Source organism: Oncorhynchus keta, chromosome 13 (assembly GCF_023373465.1).
Source record: "Oncorhynchus keta strain PuntledgeMale-10-30-2019 chromosome 13, Oket_V2, whole genome shotgun sequence".
In the NCBI taxonomy this organism is placed as follows: Eukaryota; Metazoa; Chordata; class Actinopteri; order Salmoniformes; family Salmonidae; genus Oncorhynchus; species Oncorhynchus keta.
This window is the reverse complement of record NC_068433.1, coordinates 46,057,584-46,076,548: the sequence shown is the minus strand read 5'-3', so window position 1 is coordinate 46,076,548 and position 18,965 is coordinate 46,057,584. Positions and strand designations below refer to the sequence as shown.

Sequence of the window (18,965 nt, the reverse complement as noted above, 5' to 3'; positions counted from 1 at the left end):
TACATTTTATATTTTGATTTTTTCGTCAATTTATCATTGGTGAAAAGTTACAAAAAATACAACACATGTTTGAAATAAGTGTGTTTTTATTGGCAAATCTTTATTGGTATAAGAAAACATGGCTGCCCTGGTCATGATAGACGAGGCACAGCTTCCAGTGTGTCAGACCCCCTGTTGTTTGGCTTCATCAGCAAACAAACCATAAATACATACAACTGCTAAATACTTTGGTGTAAAAGTTAAAGAAATCTAATACGAGTGAGTGACTGTACACAATAACTAATGACAAACAGTACATAGGAATGTGTAGAATAAGTGGTGGATTGTTTTGGTGTTGGTTGATTTTACAGCTTAAATATAATTGGGAATTATTGTGTCCATGTGAATTCTACATGAATTTGAATATGTTTTGCCAGAATCACATATTGGATATTTAAATACATTCTATTCAGTTGATTTGACAAATGGTAACAAACAAAAATGAAAATGTGCAGAGGCCTATGTAACAAGTCATCCCTGGTGTTTAACAAATTACCACACAATGTTAACATCAGCAAATAATAAAATATGTATAGTTGAAGTCAGAAGTTTACATACACCATTGCCAAATACATTTAAACTCAGTTTTCCACAATTCCTGACATTCAATCCTAGTAAAAAAAATCCCTGCCTTAGCTCAGTTAGGATCACCACTTTATTTTAAGAATGTGAAATGTCAATAATCGTAGAGAATGATTTATTTCAGCTTTTATTTCTTTCATCACATTCCCAGTGGGTCAGAAGTTTACATACACTCAATTAGTATTTGGAAGCATTGCCTTTAAATTGTTTGACTTGGGTCAAACGTTTTGGGTAGCCTTCCACAAGCTTCCCACAATAAGTTGGGTGAATTTTGGCCCATTCCTCCTGACAGAGCTGGTGTAACTGAGTCAGGATGTAGACATTGCTCGCACAAGCTTTTTCAGTTCTGCCCACAAGTTTTCTATGGGATTGAGATCGGGGCTTTGTGATGACCAATACCTTGACTTTGTTCTCCTAAAGCCATTTTGCCACAACTTTGGAAGTATTCTTGGGGTCATTGTCCATTTGGAAGATCCATTTACGACCAAACTTTAACTTCCTGACTGATGTCTTGAGATGTTGCATCAATATATCCACAACATTTTTCCTCGTGATGCCATCTATTTTGTGAAGTGCACCAGACCCTCCTGCAGCAAAGCACCCCCACAACATGATGCTGCCACCCCTGTGCTTCATGGTTGGGATGGTGTTCTTTGGCTTGCAAGCCTCTTTTTCCTCCAAACATAACAATGGTCATTATGGCCAAACAGTTCTATTTTTGTTTCATCAGACCAGAGGACATTTCTCCAAAAAGTACAATATTTTTCCCAATGTGCAGTTGCTAACTGTAGTCTGGCTTTTTTTATGGTGGTTTTGGAGCAGTGGCTTCTTTCTTCCTTGCTGAGTGGCCTTTCGGGTTATGTCGATATTGGACTCGTTTTACTGTAGATATAGGTCATTTTCGCACCAAAGTACGTTCATCTCTAGGAGACAACGTGTCTCCTTCTTGAGTGGTATGACGGCTGCGTGGTCCCATGGTGTTTTTACTTGTGTACTATAGTTTGTACAGATGAATGTGGTACCTTCAGGCATTTGGAAATTGCTCCCAAGGATGAACCAGACTTGTGGCTGATTTCTTTTGATTTCCCCCATGATGTCAAGCAAAGAGGCACTGAGTTTCTAGGTCGGCTATGAAATACATCCACAGGTAAACCTTCAATTGACTCCAATGATGTCAATTAGCCTATCAGAAGCTTCTAAAGCCATGACACAATTCTGGAATTTTGTTAACTTCTGACCCACTGAAATTGTGATACAGTGAAATTATCTGTCTAAACAATTGTTGGAAAAATTACTTGTGTCATGCACAAAGTAGATGTCCTAACCGACTTGCCAAAACTATAGTTTGTTAACAAGACATTTGTGAAGTGGTTGAAAAATTAGTTTTAATGACTCCAACCTAAGTGTATGTAAACTTCAACTGTATCTTTAGGGTCCAGCCTCCCTGATAGAGTAACCCCAGTCCTAGTGCAACAGTACAATTTTAAACCGTCCCCTCGCCCATACCCGGGCGCGAACCAGGGACCCTCTGCACACATCAACAACAGTTATCCACGAAGCATCGTTACCCATCGCTCCACAAGAGCCGCAGCCCTTGCAGAGCAAGGGGAACTAGTACTTCAAGGTCTCAGAGCAAGTGACGTAACCGATTGAAACGCTATTTAGCGCACACCGCTAACTAAGCTAGCCGTTTCACATCCGTTACACTAGACTAAAAAGCCTAGTTGAAAGGGCTCTAAAGTCCAAGGCTTTATCTATGTCCAGGAAACCGGCCCAAAGTAAAATTCTTTAGAACTTTCAAATGACTATTTACAGTGTTTTTCCCCTTGATATCTGTAGAAGCTCCTGTCCCAGCAGTGTCTCCAGGGACCCTGTTGTTTCACCAGTACATGGCTTCTATACAGCAGCCACTGCCAGGTCGTCAGAGCTGAGATTCACTAGTAGTTTAATTCAATCACCAGGATGATTATTTCACTTTATCCTGAGGTCATTTTCTTTAAATCAATACTATTGAGATTTAACCATAAAGGCAAGTAGTGTTACAGTATTACAAAGTTTCAGCTTCCATTTTCTCTGAAAATATAAGAAAATACTATGTACAGGTGCTCAAGTGTACAATTCAATGCACTTTTGTGGATTACATTGATTACAGCATAAAGAACATGCAGATTTTAGTTCATACACTCCACCCTGAAATATTGGTGGTTTGAGTGTTTGGTTTTCCCAATTAAATCAATAACTATGTAGCGGTACATCAAGTACCTTAAACACTCAATGGCGCTTAAAATGGGATTGTGTATGTTTGAGAGTTACATTTCCCAAATATTTATTGAATATCTCCTAAAACTAGGCACAATGTTGATTGGTGTAGTATTCTCCAAATGGCCTGTTACATTTCCATGGTCACAGCGATGGGACTCAGACACCCGTTTAGGCCGGATGGGTTTCCAGAACCTGTCATCCTCTGGGTGTTATTTTCTCCAGATTTGTCAGGTGGTGTCTGTGTGTTGTTGCCTTGGGTCTGGTTCAATGGGGAGGAACATTAAAAGTGTTGCGGATAGAAATGCATTGCATAGAACTGTCACAATTGTGTGATTTCTCAAATCCCATTATTTAAGGTTGTATACATTCTATATAGAATACATTTCTACCTGCAACGTTGGGAGCTAGAACCCTCTACTAAACAGGGCCCTTGTAACGGTGCAGGGAAGGGAGAGTCAGTTGGTCGAGGGAATATAGTAGCACCCCTGTCTGTTCCGGTCCCCCTCTACAGGTGAGTGTCCTCCTCATCTGGCATGTCTTCTTTGAGCAGGTTGTCGATGGGGACAATCCAGCTGTCGTTGAACTCTCCATTCAGGGCCACCTTCTTCTCCTGCATCTCCTGCTGCACCTCCATCACCTCCAACGTGGGGTTGTCGTGGTAACCGTTCTCCACCGTCTGCATCTCCTCTGTCAGGTGTTGCTGTTGAAAGAAGAGAAGGGGAGATTTTGGTGAGGACCCTTCGAAAGCATAGCTCAACTATTATTAGTAAGTATTTTAGGAAGAATGTGGACATATCACGGACAGACATTATTGATTGTAGAGTAGTTTGATTTTTCTAATGGATTACTTGGTGGTTCTTCCGATAGGACTTGCGGTGGTATGCGGCGTAGAGGGCGAAGCCTACAATCATGGCCAGCAGAGCTCCGCAGGACGCCAAAATGGCAATCAGGGTCATGTTGTCACTTTGTTTCTGACAGAATAGATGAAAAAGTAAATAAAGACCCACTCTGACACGCCTCCCTCCAAATACAACCTTTACATGTTCTCCAGTAGCCCGTTTATGATGACATTCAGGGAGATATGTACACAATGTTAGACTTACTCTGGTGATTTCCTCATAGTATTGCTGGACGACAGCGTTGTCCACTAAAAGAATCAGAGGAAACTTTAATTTACAACTGTTCACTTCTGGTACTTGACCTTGACAGCAATTGGCTCAAACCATCTCAAATAGTATGTATTCAAAAACACAACTCATACAACCAAGACTAGCATTAGGAAATGGGGTACATTAGGTGTGATCTATTTAATTGCCTTGGAAGCGTATGAATAGTGGTGACTGGGTAGTTTACATACCTTTGCCGGTAATTACCACGCTGTCAACGGTGGTTTGTCCGTTGTTCTCTCTCGCAGCCAGAGTACAGTTAGCGTCGTGCATTTGAGACATCAGGTGTCGACACAGCGCCTCCAGGTCCTTGTTCTCATGATTCTGAGAGAAAACAAACACGTTTGTAAGACTCCATCAAGCTTTTCATTAGTTTTCAACTTTTTCTAGTAGATTGCGGCAAATGTTTTCATAGTTTATGAACGGGACAAAAAACAATCAACATGCCTTGTTTAGTGAATCTCAATCTATCTAGCTGATGTAATTTCACCATGACATTATTACAGCCATCACTACAATGCTGGTTGTGGTGAGTCGAGGGAAAGGTCAAAGGTGGCACGTCAGCGTTTCCCGTGCAGTGAGGTGTCAGTTATTCTTGGCCTTTCTGAAGTAGAGCAGCTGTTCATAGTCAGAACGCGAGGGAGAACGCGAGAGAGGTGTGGGAAAGATGGAGTCTAGCGAAATGTCAGGAAGGTTTCCCACTAAGACTTTTTCCACCCAATGCCTGCAGAATCCTTTTTTATGACATGATGCACTACTTCCTGTCCTGACTTTGGAAACAGAGAAGTGTCGCTCTGTGTTCTGAGTGAAGAATAGACGGGTTGGTTGTTTATGGGTCAAAACAGACGGTGTGCTTAGATTGTTGACAACATGTCAACTCTGTCTCCAAATGTTTATTGAAAACATAAATATATTTGCTCAATAAACAGTTGTTGGTTTGCTAGCAAGTGAATATTTGCCATATTAGAATAGAAATGAAATCAGTCAAAATACAAGACATGGTATCAATAAGTTACAACGAGCTGAAACGCACCACCTACGATTCCCCACATGGCAGCTTCTTGCCATTGTTGCTAGCCATCTGGCCATCCAGAACCACAACAACACACTGACTTCTGTCCCGTTGATGCATGCACATCACTGTCAGCTAACGGTGTGCTCTAAGATGGATCTAACTGCAGCTGAAGATTTGTCATTACATTTGTCTTTTGACATCGAATGTAAACGCAGGCCTAAACTCGTAAGCAAATCTAGGACGACAGTAGAAAGGAGAAAACCTTACCTCTTCATTTCTTTTGGACATGACAAACTGTAAAAAGCAGAAACGATCACAAAGTTAAGGTCATATTTGTGTTGTGGTTTTTTGAACCAGCCTGACAAGTCTCTTTAAGTAAAAGTCTTTCTGTCCTACCATAAAGCTCTTGGGAGGACTTGTGGTAGTGGCCGTCGTGGTTGTAGTCTCAGCCATGGTTGTTAACACCATTCCTCCCTGTGCACGGGTTGTGGTGATAGCAACACTGCTTCCCGAACCCACAGGGCTGGATGTGGAAGGTTGCTGGGATGGAGAGGACGACCTTGACCATGGGGTTGTAAGGATTGGAGTATGTCGCCCACCCACCGGTGTGACTGTTTCAAGAAGCATAAATAAGAGAATGGACAATTTTGTCAGTGGAATATTCTTTCACTTCCATCATGTAATCACACATGACCGCATATGAACATGTATGAGGTGCATGTTATAAGAACTGTTCAGCTTTTAGACTACAGCCAAACTCTATGCTGGGTGAGTGATAGGTGTTTTGAGGTGAAATGGTGGTGGAGGTAGAGACTCACCTGCAGTGGAGTGAGGCGTTCCGGCGGAGCTAGTGGTGGTCTGGGTGAGGGTTCCTGAGGAGCTAGTGAATTGCGCGGTGGTGTGGGTTCCGGTGGAGCTAGTGATGATCTGTGCGTCGGTTCCGGTGGAGCTAGTGGTGTTCTGGGCGTCGGTTCCGGTGGAGCTAGTGGGGGTCTGGGTGAGGGTTCCTGAGGAGCTAGTGAATTGCGCGGTGGTGTGGGTTCCGGTGGAGCGAGTGGTGGTCTGGGTGTCGGTTCTGGTGGAGCTAGTGGTAGTCTGGGTGTCGGTTCCGGTGGAGCTAGTGGAGTCCAGTCCAGTAGTAGTCATGGTGGTGGACTCCACATTACCACTGGACCTCCCAGCGGTAGAGGTGCTCAGCGCGGTCCCACTTGGTACGGTAAGGCTGGTTAGTGTAGTCCCGGTCCCATTGATTAGACTGGAGGAGGTAACTGAATGGGTGGAAATGTCATTTTTTGTGTAGTTGGGGTCTGGATCAGAAACAGGGGTGTGGATAGTGGATATGTTGACCTCTGAAGTTAGAGGCTTGTAGAGAGTTGAAGAGATAAAGGTTGTTTGTGTTGGATCAGCATGAGTACAGTGAAGTAGAAAACCTGGAGTGAACAGATATAAAACAGAATTAACGGTTTCATCTAAAACAAATATTACATATGCCTAACTAAATGTAATCTACTTGGCATTTTTTCCATTTAAATTGAGCCATCTCTAGAACATGGTCCATCGTCCATGTGGGCTGCATACACTTTTATACATATTTTGTATTTCCAAGAGAATATCAGCGATGAGATATTGAGGAGCCTCTGTGGTGAACTCTGTGTAAACCTGTTGGTTTATTTCCTTCTCTCCAGACAGCTGTACAGTAGTCATTCTCTTTGTTTCTCTATTTATAGTAAACAGGACAGGATGCTCCACACAATAACCTAGGAAGTACCACACCCAACCTATGGGCTTGCCCTAGCGCACCGTAAACAATCCTGGACCACGTTCTTAGGCTGGGACCCTAGGGATTTAGAACAATGGCTTCTATAGGATCCTCAACCCACACACACGTAACACCATAGCATTAGGACGACTACTTGCTTCCTCATACTCAGTCATACACATACCTGGGTGGACAGTCACACACTAAAAACACTCATACCTCTCTTATCTCACATGTTCATACTGTATATAAGGACGTGTACCTACATTACCAACACACTGCACACTAAATAGCATACATTTCAAAGGCAGAAAACCCTGTCACTTCATATAGGGCTGCATAATTAATCGAATTCACATCGAAATTGCAATACTGTCTTGCAATATTCATGTCGCAAGAAGATTCATATCGCATGCAATATTTTTGAAACACCGCTCAGCCATGTGTGGTGTCCGTTTTTATAGCTTACTTGTGGATGCTTCCCACTCACCCAAGCCCCGCCCCATCAAGCAGCGTAGCTCCTCCTCCTATTTCGATTCACTATAAGTTTGCATGCAGTTCTGTTAGGTCAAATGCAGTCAACAGATTGTTCCAAACAACAACAATGACACTTTTTTTGCTTTTTAATATAAATCATTCTGTTTCTAGGATTCCAACAGTTCACCCAAGTGTTTTCATCTACAGGTAACTGCCAAAATAAAGGAAACACTTGAGTAAATGACAGATAGAAAGTATATGTAAAGCAGGTGCTTCCACACAGGTGTGGTTCCTGAGTTAATTAAGCGATTAACAACCCATCATGCTTAGTGTCATCAGAGAGTAAGAGGTCGAAGCGGTTTTACTCCACCCAAAATCTGTCCACGAAAATAAGCCCACGACGTGAGTAATTATTTTATGGAGGTCAATGAGAGTGTGTCAAATTTGGTCAACAAAAATGCAATTGGTAATGTGATAAGTGAGGCTTATTTGACCGAATAGAAGTTTCATAATGGTTAGGTTGACAGAGTGAGACAGTCAATGTCTAGATAGACAATAGATAGAACGAGCAACTGATGAGACCGATTTGCTTAACTGCCGGTTAATTTTCTCCATTTCGCTCTAGAGACGAGTTTTTATCGGCTCTCAAATAAATAATTTGTTTATATGCATTGTTACTTTTTTCTAAACTCCTCTAATTGTCAGAAAAGTGTTTTTATGTAACTTCAACAGATTTTCAAGAATTTTCCTTACATTTTTTGTGCTATGTCTACTGCACTGATATATGTGGCATTTCGGCAACTTACCCAAAAACGATTATATTGGAGTTGCGCCTGTTGTCATAGAAATACAGTGCATTCGGAAAGTATTCAGACTCCTTCCCCTTTTCCACATTTTGTTATGTTATAGCCTTATTCTAAAATGGATTAAATATTTTTTTCTCCATCAATCTACGCACAATATACCCCATAATGACAAAGCAAAAACAGGTTTATAGAAATTGTTGCAAATTTATTACAAATAAAAAACAGATACTTAAGTATTCAGACCCTTTGCTATAAGAATCAAAATTGACCTCAGGTGCATACTGTTTCCATTGATCATCCTTGAGATGTTTCTACAACTTGATTGGAGTCCACCTGTGGTAAATTCAATTGATTGGACATGATTTGGAAAGGAACACACCTTTCTATGTAAGGTCCCACATTTTACAGTGAATGTTGGAGCAAAAACCAAGCCATGAGGTCGAAGGAATTGTCCGTAGAGCTCAGAGGCAGGATTGTGTCATGGCACAGATCTGGGGAGGGGTACCAAATCATTTCTGCAGCATTAAAGGTCCCCAAGAACACAGTGGGCTCCATCCGTCTTAAATGGAAGAAGTTAGGAACCACCAAGACTCTTACTAGAGCTGGCCTCCCTAGGCTGAATTAAGCAATCAGGGGAGAGGGGCCTTGGTCAGGGATGTGACCAAGAACCCAAGGGTCACTCTGACGGAGCTCTAGAGTTCCTCTGTGGAGATGGGAAAGCCTTCCAGAAGGACAACCATCTCTGCAGCACTCCACCAATCAGGCCTTTATGGTAGAGTGGCCAGACGGAAGCCACTCCTCAGTAAAATGCACATGACAGGCTTCTTGGAGTTTGCCAAAAGGCACCAAAAAGACTCTAAGGTCATGAGAAACAAGATTCTCTGGTCTGATGAAACCATGTGTCGCTTCTGGAGGAAACCTGGCACCATCCCTACGGTGAAGCATGGTGGTGGCAGCAGCATGCTGTGTGGATGTTTAGCGGTGGCAGGGACTAGGAGACTAGTCAGGATCAAGGGAAAGATGAACGGAGCATACAGAGAGATCCTTGATGAAAAACTGCTCCAGAGCGCTCAGGACCTCAGACTGGGGCAAAGGTTCACCTTCCAACAGGACAACGACCCTAAGTACGCACCTAAGACAATGCAGGAGTGGCTTCGGGACAAGTCCCTGAATGACCTTGAGTGGCCCAGCCAGAGCCCTGACTTGAACCCAATCAAACATCTCCGGAGAGACCTGAAAATAGCTGTGCAGTGACACTCCTCATCTAACCTGGCAGAGCTTGAGAGGATCTGCAGAGAAGAATGGAAGAAACCCCCCAAATACAGGTGTGCCAAGCTTGTAGAGTCATACCCAAGAAGACTCAAGGCTGTAATCACTGCCAAAAGTGCTTCAGCAAAGTACTGATTAAAGGGTATGAATACTTATGTAAATGAGAGACCTGAAAATAGGATGTAAAGATGTAAATCCCGACATGGTGGGTTGTCATGGTGATTAATCGTGGTTGTCGGGGGCAATGGAGACATTGTCTAAAACAGCCTCTTATCGGTGTCTGATAAGAGGCTGTTTTAGAGGGGTGGTGGAGGAGGGGAGAGGTAAAACCTTGTTGTCTCCATCTCTTCCTTTTGACAGGCAGCCTAAACTGTGGCTGCCATCCTAAACTGCAGACACGCCAATTGTTATCAGGCTCCATTAAGCAGCTTAGTAGTCACTATGAGGAGAGAACCCAGAGACACGGACAGCTCTATAGGAGGGGGAAACTCTAAATCCTCCCCCCGGGCCCAGCCTGTTTTTTATACTCCTGGTAATGTCCCCTGGCAGCTAGTGAAAGGGGGCTGCTTCAGCATTGGTAATGTCCCCTGGTAGCTAGTGAAAGGAGGTTGCTTCAGCATTGGTAATGCCCACTTGTGGCTCAACCTGGTCTCAGAGTATTTCAGATTATTTTGACCTGGGACTGGTGAACTGCTCCTGTGATTTCCACACAGTGTTCTGCCTCTGAGACTCTGTGTTGTTGTGAGACATGTGTCTCTATCTGTCTGCACCACTATCTCCCCTCCTCTAGCTGTGGTGTCATATTTTGGAGTGACCCTCTTTGACCCCATCTGTCACCCGGGTGTCTGTTTCTTAACAGGTGACAGCAGCACCCCTGAGTCTGACACACACACACACACACACACGCAAGCACACACACATATCCCACCAGGATGGCACCTATAGTCTCTCAAAAACATGAATTCCTTAAGATGACCCCCCCTCCCAGAGAAAGGAGGGAAAGTTCCATCTCCAAAGCTTCCCTTTCCTCGGCCATAGGCTCCCTTGTTGTAACTCATAGAGCACACCAGAGCAGGTTCCTGTATACCACAGTAGGATTACTTTACTATCCCTATGAGTATTGGATATCTGTCTGTGACTACACAGCATAACTGGGCCAACACAGACTGACCTGCAGCCAGGTCTTATTAGCCTCTTCCTCCACCAGGCTATTATTAAGATGGATCGCTAGGTCATTGGGTCCGGTTCCGTCCTGTTGGGTCTGCTACTACAGTGGCCTGTCTCTCTCCCACAGGGTGGGACCCGGTGTCCCGGACCCTCTCAGGGCCAGACGGTAGTCAGAGGGTGTGAGAACCGACCCCAGGGTCCTTCCTGTTGACTCTGTTATGCAATAAGTTATGGGCTTCTTTGCTCTCTCACTGTGTGTGTGTGTGTAGCACATGGGGATGTGTGGCTCAGTTGGTAGAGCGTGACGCTTGCAACACAAGGGTTGTGGGTTTGAATCCCATGGGAGACCAGTACGAATAAAAGCAAACACTCGCTCTGGTTAAGAGCGTCTGCTAAATGACTAAAATGTAAATGTGTGAAACTCCCTCCTCAGCCTGAAGTTTCCCTACTTACGCCACAAATACCCAGCTTTTTGCATGGCGCCGACTGGTAAGACGCTTCAGGAGGTTGGTCACGTGTGCTAGCAGGGCAGAGGTCGTGGATTCGAGCGTCGGTGTGAGCCGAATCAGGAAGAAGTGGTACACGCTAAGCAAGCAGCGTAACGTCCTTCACGTGTGTGCATGACTTAAACACAGAGAGCATGAAACACTCTACACACACCCTGCTCTGACTCAAGACTAACAGAGACACAGACAGAAACCTAGTAAAATACAGTCAGTTACTTCCAGATCTTCAAGATGGAAATGCAACAAGATGATGATAAGGCCTCTAAATGCCATGAGATCTTCAACTTCCCCAGTGTTTGTGTTCCTAACTCATGCCTGTGACAGTGTTACGGCTTGGCCTGTCCCACTGTGACTAACGAGTCAGTAATGGGGTCAGAGGGGTGTCTCCCTCTCCCCTGCCCTCCCCACAGGGGTCCTGTTGTTGGGTCCCGGCAGGCGTCAAGCACAGTCCTGTTTCGTGTGAGAGCCTCCATCCGTACACAGTTAAAGCAGAATGACAATCGGCCTGGAGGGTGGAGACCTGTTAAATTGTCCTGCCTTCCTGCCAGCCATATTGTAAGAATAACCTCTGGGCACCAGGCCCCACACAGACTACTGGTAGAGGGAGGGGAGCAGAGGCTTATGGCGACCAGCCTGGGCCCCAGGCCCCACACAGACTACTGGTAGAGGGAGGGGAGCAGAGGCTTATGGTGACCAGCCTGGGCACCAGGCCCCACACAGACTACTGGTAGAGGGAGGGGAGCAGAGGCTTATGGCGACCAGCCTGGGCACCAGGCCCCACACAGACTACTGGTAGAGGGAGGGGAGCAGAGGCTTATGGCGACCAGCCTGGGCACCAGGCCCGACACAGACTACTGGTAGAGGGAGGGGAGCAGAGGCTTATGGCGACCAGCCTGGGCCCCAGGCCCCACACAGACTACTGGTAGAGGGAGGGGAGCAGAGGCTTATGGCGACCAGCCTGGGCACCAGGCCCCACACAGACTACTGGTAGAGGGAGGGGAGCAGAGGCTTATGGCGACCAGCCTGGGCACCAGGCCCGACACAGACTACTGGTAGAGGGAGGGGAGCAGAGGCTTATGGCGACCAGCCTGGGCCCCAGGCCCCACACAGACTACTGGTAGAGGGAGGGGAGCAGAGGCTTATGGCGACCAGCCTGGGCACCAGGCCCCACACAGACTACTGGTAGAGGGAGGGGAGCAGAGGCTTATGGCGACCAGCCTGGGCACCAGGCCCCACACAGACTACTGGTAGAGGGAGGGGAGCAGAGGCTTATGGCGACCAGCCTGGGCACCAGGCCCGACACAGACTACTGGTAGAGGGAGGGGAGCAGAGGCTTATGGCGACCAGCCTGGGCCCCAGGCCCCACACAGACTACTGGTAGAGGGAGGGGAGCAGAGGCTTATGGCGACCAGCCTGGGCACCAGGCCCCACACAGACTACTGGTAGAGGGAGGGGAGCAGAGGCTTATGGCGACCAGCCTGGGCACCAGGCCCCACACAGACTACTGGTAGAGGGAGGGGAGCAGAGGCTTATGGCGACCAGCCTGGGCACCAGGCCCCACACAGACTACTGGTAGAGGGAGGGGAGCAGAGGCTTATGGCGACCAGCCTGGGCACCAGGCCCCACACAGACTACTGGTAGAGGGAGGGGAGCAGAGGCTTATGGCGACCAGCCTGGGCACCAGGCCCCACACAGACTACTGGTAGAGGGAGGGGAGCAGAGGCTTATGGCGACCAGGCCCCACACAGACTACTGGTAGAGGGAGGGGAGCAGAGGCTTATGGCGACCAGCCTGGGCCCCATGCCCCACACAGACTACTGGTAGAGGGAGGGGAGCAGAGGCTTATGGCGACCAGCCTGGGCACCAGCAGTGGACATCTTAAAAATAAAAAGAGCCTTTCTTTATGCTGTCCTAAGGGTGTGTGTCTGCAGGTCCACTTGTGTTCTGGCATGGATATGTGATCCTGTCTAGCTGTGTGTGTATTCATCTCTGTCCCTGTATGTGTGCCAGCCAGGCCATCCCATAATAAGACCAGATTTATGTGCGTCTGAGCGTGAACATCCACCATGCGCTGCCAGTGGCAGGAGAGTAAATAAATAAATGTAGCTATCCCTCCCCAGCCCCGGACGCACAAAGCCACCCTGTTAAGTGGGTGACGGCCCACACAAAAGCCTGGCTTCCCCCGCGTGTGGCTCTGCCAGGAGGGGGTTACTCCCTCAACCCCGGCCCCCTGCTGCGGCCCAGGCTTTTTAGGAGCCCAGTAGTCCCCCGCCTTCCTGGGGTGTCCCATTGAGAGGGGTAATTCAGAATTGGAACTGGGGGAGGGAAGGGAGATGAAGGGAAGAGAGAAGGAGGAGGGAGGCCGTCTTTACACAGTACTTATCCAATAGGCTCCTCCGTTAAGGAGAGGGGCTGTGAATGTAAAATTACTGTATGAATAAAAGGGAGAAAGCGGGAATGGGGAATAGGGGAGGTGGGTAGAGGAGAGTGAGGGTGGAAAAGATGTGTCTCTGTCTGATGGTGTAAATTGTATTTTTTATTTTGTTTCACCTTTATTTAACTGTCTGTGACTCCACAGCATAACTGACATTATGAAGATTATTAGTTGCCACACGGCGTGGGTTCACACACCCAAACACAGACACATTTCTAGTGCTGTGATGCCAGGGTGATGGGTTAGTTTGTGTCTATGTTGAGCTGTGGTGTGCACATATGGTCCAGCACTTGTACAGGGCTTTAGTCTATAGAGGTCTGGGTCGTTCCACAAAATTGGTCCCTTTTTGGTAGTGTAACTTAGTGAATGAAAAAGAGTTTGATTTCACCTAATCTAACATTACATCATGAACAGTCATTTAATAAATGTTTTAATCGAGATTAAATCATTTAAAAAAAATATATATATATAATAAGCGCCTACGAAGTGACAAATAAATGAACAGAGTTGACGATTTAGTCATAAATCGCCATGACAGGGTTGTTGAAACAGTTCTATCCTGTCTATCTACGGGTAACAGGGTAGACATGTTATGCTCAACACGCTTTTCCACTAGAAAATACACTATGATTTTACAAATGTTAATTTAGAAAATATTTACAAAGGAATAGTTTCACCATATTAAAACGAGAGTTTAGTTCACGTAACAGGGATGACCTTGAAATGAGGGACAGTTTTTCCCCCCTTAAAATGATTCACTAATCACATGAATAAATACTATCATACTATCAGCAAACCATTTGTTGGTTTGCAACTGTTTGTTAAGGTGAGGGTTAGCTTTAGAATAAGGGTTAGGATAGGGGTTATTAAGGGTTAAAGGTTAGTAGATAGTTGAAATGGACTATTCAAATAAAGTGTTACCAAGCTTGGAAAAATGTTGGAGTTAAGTGGGTTAAAATCTTGAGGGACATGTCAAAATGCAAAATGTTGGTACGTTAGCAAATCTTTATTCATAATAAAAATCTAATTCATTGAATGTTCCATGTGGTCTATATTAATAGGCACTACATTTAAAGAGACATCCGGAACTTTGTCGACTACCTAAGTATTTTTTTAAACCTCTCGCCTTGGGCTGGATGTGCCAATGTGTAGTTCACGCATGCATAATCTATTAGCAGAATTACTGTTATATCTCAATTAGCCATGAAATCCCTAGTTTGAAAGCTTCTGGAAGCTGTGTGGCACCATTTTGAGTGCTGCAAGATTGGCCAGCCCACAAGTTGCACAGTGAAATAAGGCTGGCCCAGGCCTGCCCAGCGTTATCCAATGAGGCACATATAAATCAAATCAAAATCAAATCAACTCAAATCTAATGTTATTTGTCACATACACATGGTTAGCAGATGTTAATGCGAGTGTAGCGAAATGCTTGTGCTTCTAGTTCCGACAATGCAGTAATAACCAACGAGTAATCTAACCTAACAATTCCAAAACTACTACCTTATACACACAAGTGTAAAGGGATAAAGAATATGTACATAAAGATATATGAATGAGTGATGGTACAGAGCGGCATAGGCAAGATGCAGTAGATGGTATCGAGTACAGTATATACATACTACATATGATGTAGTATACCATTTTCGGGGACCCATTTTTGCACTTGTGCGCTACTTTCAGAACTACTGGGTAAAAAGTATGCAAATCTTCCAGAAGTTCTATTTTAATATAGCAGGTTTTTACTTCTTAAAATATCAAAGGAACTCATTTCGTGGAACGACCCGTCTATTGTCTTTAGTCCTGTGGCTATGTAGTATGCTATTAATCTATTGTCAGAAATACATTAGGCAAGGAATGTTGGTAGACAACAGTGTGGAATAGTTGACATCATGGAGGAGGTTGGAGTGATATAGTGGTCACCGACACTTCGCTTAAGGCCAACTCTTTGACTCACACACACACACACACACGCACGCACGTGCACACGCACACACACACACACACACATACACTCATGTTTTGTTTGCCTGGCTCTTATTAAGAAACATCCGCTCTCTGTTTTCTTAGAGGCAAAGTAGAAGGGAGTTGCCAGCCATGGCAGAGAAAGGAGTGTGAGGAGAGAGTGAAGGTGGGAGGGAGAGACCTTGTACATGTGTGTTCCTGTATTTGTGATATGAGAGACATGAAGCAGGGAGGCGGTAGAAGGGAGGAGGGGAGCTGAGTGAAGGTCTGTGATGCATGGTGCCAGCCACTGGCCTGATTAATGTCCACCTGGCCTGGACATGTAGGAGTGTAGGCTGCTCTGGGGTGAAGATAGAGGTGGAGGGTGTGGTGGTGCTTTATCATCCACATCAGACAGTGATGAATCACAAGGCTTTACTACACTTACTCCCTAGAGGAACTGGAAGCCTCCCTCTCCTGTACTGTTCCCCAACACTGCTGTTTAAAACCCCAATCCCCTGAATGTCGATAGTGGATCTAAATCCCCTGGCTGCCTCTGAAATGGCACCGGCCATTACAATGCATTACTTTTGACCAGCGCTGTAATGGGCCCTGACCACATTACAATGCATTACTTTTGACCAGCGCTGTAATGGGCCCTGACCACATTACAATGCATTACTTTTGACCAGCGCTGTAATGGGCCCTGACCACATTACAATGCATTACTTTTGACCAGAGCTGTAAAGGGCCCTGACCACATTACAGTGCATTACTTTTGACCAGCGCTGTAATGGGCCCTGACCACATTACAATGCATTACTTTTGACCAGCGCTGTAATGGGCCCTGACCACATTACAATGCATTACTTTTGACCAGCGCTGTAAAGGGCCCTGACCACATTACAGTGCATTACTTTTGACCTGCGCTGTAATGGGCCCTGACCACATTACAGTGCATTACTTTTGACCTGCGCTGTAATGGGCCCTGACCACATTACAGTGCATTACTTTTGACCTGCGCTGTAATGGGCCCTGACCACATTACAATGCATTACTTTTGACCAGCACTGTAATGGGCCCTGACCACATTACAATGTACTACTTATGGACGGCCCATAGGGCTCAGGTCAAAAAGTAGTGGCCTATAGAGGTAATGGAGTGTCATTTCAGACGCAAAGCCTGTTTATTGTCCTGTTTCCCCACACTTTTAGTAGGTGAATTTCCAGGGGAGTGAAGAAGTGAGGACTCCGTCTCCCTGTCCTTGCATTTGAGTGAACCAGGCTGTGTGTGCGTGTGAGGAGACGGACGACTCCTCTCAGGATGGGAATCTGGAGCCACACCTTCCTTTGGAACAGGGATGTTGTTAAAGGGTTTTTCCTATCTATTGTTCTCCGCTAGCGCTCTCCCATAAGCTAGGCATAGGGAGGATAGCCGTGGCTGCCAAGCCGCGTCCCGATCATAACAAAGATCCTGGCTGGGTTTACCTTTTAGGAAAACACATGACATGACCTTCATAAGCCCAAATGGAGGATGTAAAGGACTGGGAATTGGTGTGTGTGGGGTAGGCTCTGGAAGGATATGGTCTAGTATATTCAACCTTTTCTTTTAACCTTTTTTCAACCTTTTCTTTTAATAGCACTATGGTTAGTTTGCAGATTGAACATGTTTTATTATATCATAAATGGATGGTTTGTGTTCTATCAAATGGTAATGGAGGTTGGTTTGTATCCAAGGAGGACATTATTTGTATTAGTGCCTAAATGCTTGGTAATAATGCTTGTCAAGTTAGTTTTAGGCCTAACTCATTATGTGGTCTAAAAAAGTTTTGGAAAAAGGGCTGACTGTGAACATCCAGTCTGTTTTTGCTCGGCGACAAAAAAACAAAAGCCTCTACTTTTCATTAATTTACAGTGGAAAGAGGCAGGTGCGACCTGCGCGTAATTAAAGAATAACACTCTGCCTCACCATTAGGCATGAGGGTCGTCTCGAGCGGGTCACGGGGGCACTTCATTATGCGGTCCCGTTGTCTCCCTCACGGCCTCCCGGCTCTTGAACACAGTATGAGAGGAGAGGACCCGGGCGTGAAGAGGGGGCAGATGTTTCAGCTGCGCGGCCCTGGCACTGACTCCCCGGTGCCACTCCCTCAGGTGCCAGTCTCTGCCTCGCACTTACAGGGCAACTCCCCCTCACTCACTCCTCGATACCGAAATTAGAGCAGCATGTTGTGAAAGCGCGCAGCTGGTATAGACTCTCACTAGTATTGGTGGGATAGAGGGCTAATAAGATAATGGTTTAATAGGATTTAAAAAAAAAAAAATATTACTTCCAAGCAACAATATGTCAATCATATAGACGGAATATAACGAAAACTATTTAATTTTTCATGGAAATTCCATTTTGTTTTATAGATGTACTGATTAGGCTACAAACTTCCGTGCACCATTAACTGTAGGCTATTGATGTGTGCACCTGTTGCTGAGGAGAAACACAGACAACTCTCATAATCAACATTGTTTTATTTAGTTGTTTTTCTTTTATTATTAATTGATAAATTATGATACCAAATGTGATCTCCTATGTTAACTTCTCTCATTGAATGTCTTCAATTGCTCAAATAACGGAAAGGCGATGATGGGGTCTTGTGGGTCCCCAAAAATAAAAACCAACTTTGATAAAATAAAATAAATAAAATACAAAGAATAGACACTTACCAAGTGGAAGAAGTGCCCACGTGATTCGCATTTTCGTTTCCATTCTGTTTTTTTTTTACGAAACTTTGTTTCATTCAGTGTTGCTGCAGCACTCAATCCGTGGTTTTAAGTATTCAGAATGTTGAATAAAAGTAGCGGATTCTTGCTGGAGACGCGTTCCGTTACGCCTAATCTCATTGAATTTGTATTTGAAGTAAATTATTTTCCCAAAGTTATTGTTTTGCTTGAAAGCTAAGAATGCTTTTGTTTGGCACTTCTCCCCTTCTTTTCTCCCCCTCTCTGAGTCGGGAATTTGGGGGAAAGTTTTTAACCGGTCTCCTTGGCTGCGCTGATTGTGTTGTCGTTGCTGGCTCCCTCTCCCGGAGTGGCTTGAAAACGTATTGTGCCTTCAAAGTGCAAGCCCCGTGGCCAGTCCAGACCCCAGTCTTCTTTACAAGTGTTCAGCTGTTACTCACAGGCCCATGGCACTGCCCATTCCAGCTTGTCATGCGAAGCCAGGGGAGATCCAATAGAAAGCGTTTTGGGTGGACTCTCAAACTGACCAACACTTTGAATAACAAAGGAAACGACTCCCAAAGACTTATGTTCCGTCAGTTTTCCTTATTCCAATAATGGTCAATGAAAATAAATAACTGACGATTCTTAGCTTGCTGCGTCTTTCAGATACACGCCATGGTAATTAATACATGTTTCCCAAATCATTCATATCTGTAGTCCTCCATTCATTCACCATATTAGCCAACAAGGATGGATTAATTTGCTTGGGAAAGTGGCATATAACCAGCAGGTGTGATGTTTGTCTTTTGGATTTGGGGATCCAAGCCAGGC

General features: G+C 45.1%; 1 protein-coding gene across 1 annotated transcript; it reads right to left on the bottom strand.

Annotated features, from left to right (window-relative positions):
- Positions 1 to 68: 68 nt before the first annotated feature.
- LOC118392422 (podocalyxin-like) lies at positions 69 to 18,626 on the bottom strand. Its single transcript, XM_035784404.2, has 8 exons — positions 18,138 to 18,626; positions 5,883 to 6,494; positions 5,461 to 5,675; positions 5,332 to 5,358; positions 4,241 to 4,373; positions 3,987 to 4,030; positions 3,732 to 3,854; positions 69 to 3,583 (listed from the first exon to the last, which is right to left on the bottom strand). The coding sequence occupies exons 1-8, from the start codon at positions 18,178 to 18,180 to the stop codon at positions 3,389 to 3,391; spliced, it is 1,392 nt and encodes a 463-aa protein (XP_035640297.1). The 5' UTR covers positions 18,181 to 18,626; the 3' UTR covers positions 69 to 3,388.
- Positions 18,627 to 18,965: the final 339 nt, after the last annotated feature.